At 39.1% G+C, this 2,363-nt stretch overlaps 1 protein-coding gene across 1 annotated transcript in view; it reads right to left on the reverse strand.

Moving 5' to 3' along the window:
- The window catches only part of Atad5 (ATPase family, AAA domain containing 5), a 45,937-nt gene that overhangs the window by 33,424 nt on the left and 10,150 nt on the right, over nt 1-2,363 (reverse strand). The window contains exon 5 of the mRNA XM_013347014.2: nt 1,268-1,394. Coding sequence (XP_013202468.1) covers nt 1,268-1,394 — 127 coding nt within the window. The remainder of the gene's footprint in view (nt 1-1,267; nt 1,395-2,363) is intronic.

Raw genomic sequence — 2,363 nt, forward strand, 5'->3', positions numbered from 1 at the left:
TCTACAAGAGCTAGTTCCAGGACAGGCTACAAGGCTATAGAAAAACCCTGCCTTAAAAAACAAAATAAATAAATAAATAAATAAATAGTTAAAAAATAAATCTTATTTAAAAATTTGGGGGCTGTACAGAGGGCTCAGTAGTAGAGCCTGACAAACCAGGTTTTATCCCTGAAGCTAATGTATAAGCTGTAAGTGGAAGGTGAAGATTCACACCTTAAATTACCTTACACCCTCACATGGGAACACACAAATCAAAAAATTTAAAAAAAAAAAAAAAAAAGCGCCAGGCAGTGGTGGTCCATGCCTTTAATCCCAGCACTTGGGAGACAGAGGCAGGTAGATCTCTGAGTTGCAGGCTAGCCTGGTCTACAGAGTTAGTTCTAGGACAGCCAAGGCTACAGAGAGCAACCCTGTCTCTAAATAAATAAATAAATAAAAATATTAATAATAGTAATAAGGAAATGGTTTCTTGGTTTAGTTTGCTTTGGTTTTTTTGAGACAGGGTCTCTGTTATCCTGGAACTCGCTGTGTAGACCAGGCTGTACTGGAATTCAGAGATCTGCCTACCGAGTAGTGGGATTAAAGGCATGTGCCACCACACCTAGCTATAAGGAAGTGTTTTAATGAACTCAGAAAAAAATTCGTAGTCAAGTTTGGGAGCTACTAAGTATATATACAGAAGTACAATAATTTAAAATATGTCCCCAAACAGTGTTTAAAAAATATGATGCTCGCCTGTAATCCGAGCACTCGGGAGGCAGAGGTAGGCAGATCTTTGTGAGTTTGAGGCCAGCCTGGTCTACAAGAGCTAGTTCCAGGACAGGCTCCAAAGCTACAGAGAAATCTGTCTCGGGGAAAAAAAATATGGTGCTCAATTTTTCTTTGAAAAACGTACTCAAAATGGAAATAATTAGGCAGGGAAGGTGGCACACACTATAATCCCAGCACTTAAAGGTGGACACAGGAAGATGAGTTCAATGTTGGCCTCAATTACATAGTAAATAACTAGTCTAGAGAATAAGAAATCCTGACCCACAAAGCAAAACAAAGCCCGGCATGATGGTACATGCCTTAAATCCCATCACTTCACAGGCAGATCTCTGTAGGCAGGGATACATAGTGAGAAACTGTATCAAAGGAAAGGAAACAAACAAAACACCTACATTTTCTATTTTATGGGACAAGACAGTAACTTTGCACCAGAAATTTCAGAATTAATTGCCCCAAAACACCCTACTATTCATCAAACAGTATTAAATCCAATTACCAGGAACATTTTTAGAAGGCTTGTTAACTTTTTTTCCTAGTACATCATTCAAATTCTTAAGTTTCTTCTGATTTTTCTCTGGTTGTTTTATAGAAGTTGGACTTGAATCTATTAGTATTACAGAGTCCTAAGACAAAACAAGGAAGAAAAAAAAAACACTTTAATACATTATTTTCCCTTTTCCATGGAGATTCCAATAAGCCATGAATCCCTAAGCCTCAGACGATTCTGAGCTTGGTTGTTTTCACACACGTATATGATAACACACCCTGCGACCACAACTTTCACAGATTGAAGTGTGACAGTGAAGCTGAAAGAATTCCCTTTTTCTTCATAATTTCACAGATAAAAGATTCTTTCTTACTACAGATCTTTGCAATGTTAGCATATATGTTTCTTTCTCTGTCTTTCTTTCTTTCATTGAATGGATCATCTCACAGTATATCCCTGGTTGTCCTGGAAATTGCTAAGCAGACCAGGCTAAGCTCAAACTCGCCTCTGTCTGGAGTGAGTGCTCTGGTTAAAGGCATGCAGTACCATACCCAGCTTCTTTACTTACTAACTGAAGGATTTCACCTTTTCCAGTACTTTGTTGTGTACCCAGATTGCCAGCATTACTCTTCTTACACTATGGAGCCACTATCAAGCAAAATAAGAATGCTTGAACACAAGCACTGTTAATACTGCCTTGGTTGATCAGATAACTGAAGTAGCTACTAAATAACTAATGGGTAGGTAACATATGAAGCATGGATACACTGGAAAAAGGGTAATTGACATAGAAGGCTGGGGTTGTAGCTCAGTTTGTAGTGGTCTCCCATATTATATCATATAATGTTTTATAAACTGACCAGAACAGAAAGTCTACAGAAATAGAAAGAGGATAAGTAGTTGTCACATGGAACAGTAAAGGGGAATGGTGTCTTCTTTGGAGATAACAGAAATAATCTATAAACTGGCATAGTGGCACATACAATCCCAGCTGAAGCAAAAGTGTGGTGAATTTGAGGGACCTTGGGCTACATAATAAGATCCTAGGGGCCGGGCGGTGGTGGCGCACACCTGTAATCCCAGCACTCGGGAGGCAGAGGCAGGC

Source organism: Microtus ochrogaster, chromosome 7 (assembly GCF_000317375.1).
Source record: "Microtus ochrogaster isolate Prairie Vole_2 chromosome 7, MicOch1.0, whole genome shotgun sequence".
Classification (NCBI taxonomy): Eukaryota; Metazoa; Chordata; class Mammalia; order Rodentia; family Cricetidae; genus Microtus; species Microtus ochrogaster.